The sequence below is a fragment of the Emiliania huxleyi genome (assembly GCF_000372725.1).
Source record: "Emiliania huxleyi CCMP1516 unplaced genomic scaffold EMIHUscaffold_4500, whole genome shotgun sequence".
Classification (NCBI taxonomy): domain Eukaryota; phylum Haptophyta; order Isochrysidales; family Noelaerhabdaceae; genus Emiliania; species Emiliania huxleyi.
This window is the reverse complement of record NW_005198609.1, coordinates 1-1,714: the sequence shown is the minus strand read 5'-3', so window position 1 is coordinate 1,714 and position 1,714 is coordinate 1. Positions and strand designations below refer to the sequence as shown.

General features: G+C 67.7%; 1 protein-coding gene across 1 annotated transcript; it reads left to right on the top strand.

The window, feature by feature from the left end:
- Window positions 1-58: 58 nt before the first annotated feature.
- EMIHUDRAFT_124218 (hypothetical protein) lies at window positions 59-1,636 on the top strand (the record flags this gene model as incomplete). Its single annotated transcript, XM_005768588.1, has 3 exons — window positions 59-256; window positions 346-473; window positions 1,045-1,636. Coding segments are annotated over 3 exons (918 nt in total), but the record flags the coding sequence as incomplete, so codon positions are not given.
- Between the last annotated feature and the right edge of the window lie 78 nt (window positions 1,637-1,714).

Sequence of the window (1,714 nt, the reverse complement as noted above, 5' to 3'; positions counted from 1 at the left end):
AAACAGCTGCGCCTAGGAACGAGGTGACCCGCCGGCAATCGTGCTCACCCCTCAGAGCATGTCCGCAAAGGCCGCCAGGGCCTTGCGTGCCGGCGCAGGCGCGGGCGCAGGCGCGGGCGCGGCCGGTGCGAGCGCGGGCGCGGGCGCGGGCGCGGTCTCCGCCGGCGCCGCCTCCGCCATGGTCACCTCGGGCGCGGGCGCGGGCGCGGTCTCCGCCGGCGCCGCCTCCGCCATGGTCACCTCCGCTGGAACCATGGTCACCTCCGCTGGAACGGCCTCCGCCTCCGCCGCCTCCGCTGGCGCCACCTCCGCCTCCGCCATCGCACGCCGCCCTCCGCGCCATAGCTGGCCAAAGGCACGCGCACGAGCGGTACGCGCGCCAACAGCTCATGCCCCGCGCGCTTCGCGAGCCACGACGGCGATTTGAATCGAAAGGCAGAATCAAAGACATCGGCATCGAGCGCCGCGTTGAGGTCCGAGAAGAAGGTGGAGCGCGCGTGGACGAGACTCGCGCAGGCCTCGCGATAGAGCACGGTCCGTCCTGCAGGACCATCGTGGCGACAGTTTTGAGCGCCTTCAGCTTGCTGAGATCGTGGTCGTCGCCACGGAAAGCGTCGCTTGTCGGAAGCCTCCCGTCCATCATGCGGACGGCATGCGGTGCAATCGCAGCGTCGAGCTGTGCGACGCACGACGCAAGCGTACCAGCGCAGCAGCTGCGCACAGCGGCGCGCTCGGCGTCGTCGGGCAGCGAGCTGTCCAGGAGCCGAAGATGAGGCGGCGTCGCGGCGAGAAGGCCCGCGACAGTATCGAAGCGGCCGGGGCCGCCGTGAGTCGGCATCGTGTCCGCGGCTGTGTACGGCGGCTGTGTACTGGGTTCGAACCCTGTTGTAACGTGGCCGCTCCAGCGATTGACCATACCCCCCCACCCGTCGAGCAGGCCGCCTCCGGCGGCCAGGACCATACCCCCCCACCCTTTTGGCGCCGACGATACCATACCTTACCCCGCAAAAAGCTGGAATCCTGTGGACACCTCCTGCTGCCGAGGTGCCGAGCCTGCCGACGCGACCTCTGTGCCGAGCCTGCTGACGTGCTCTGTGCTGCCAAGCCTGCTGACGCGACCTCTGTGCCGAGCCTGCTGGACGCGATGCTGCTCCACCTCCCTCTCATCGTGGGCTGCGCGTGGACGCATCGCACGCTGCCGATTCGGACGCACGCCGTCTCACAGTCGGCCACCGCTGTCGCTGATGGTGCCTCCAATGCCGCAACCCGCGCCGCCGTTCGCATGGCTGCGACCACCTCCGACGCCATCATCCCCAAGTCAGTGCTCTTTGGCAACCCCGAATACGCCTCTCCAATAATCAGCCCGGACGGGAAGCTGCTCGCCTACCTCCGACCCGACGAGGGCGTCCTCAATGTCTGGTGCCGCACCGTCGGCGCTTCGGACGATCGCGTCATCACGAAAGACCGGTACCGCGGCATTCGGCAGGCCTTCTGGGCGGAGGACTCCAAGACGCTCCTCTACATGCAGGACGACGGCGGCGACGAGAATTTTTCATCTCTGGAGCATCGACGCGACGACGCCATCTTCCGCCGCGCGCGATCTGACCCCGTTTCTGGGCGCAAAGCGCAGAACGTGGTGACAAAAAGAGGTTCCCGGAACAGCTCCTCGTCGGATTCAACAAGCGCGAACCCGACTCAGTTTGACTTGTACCGG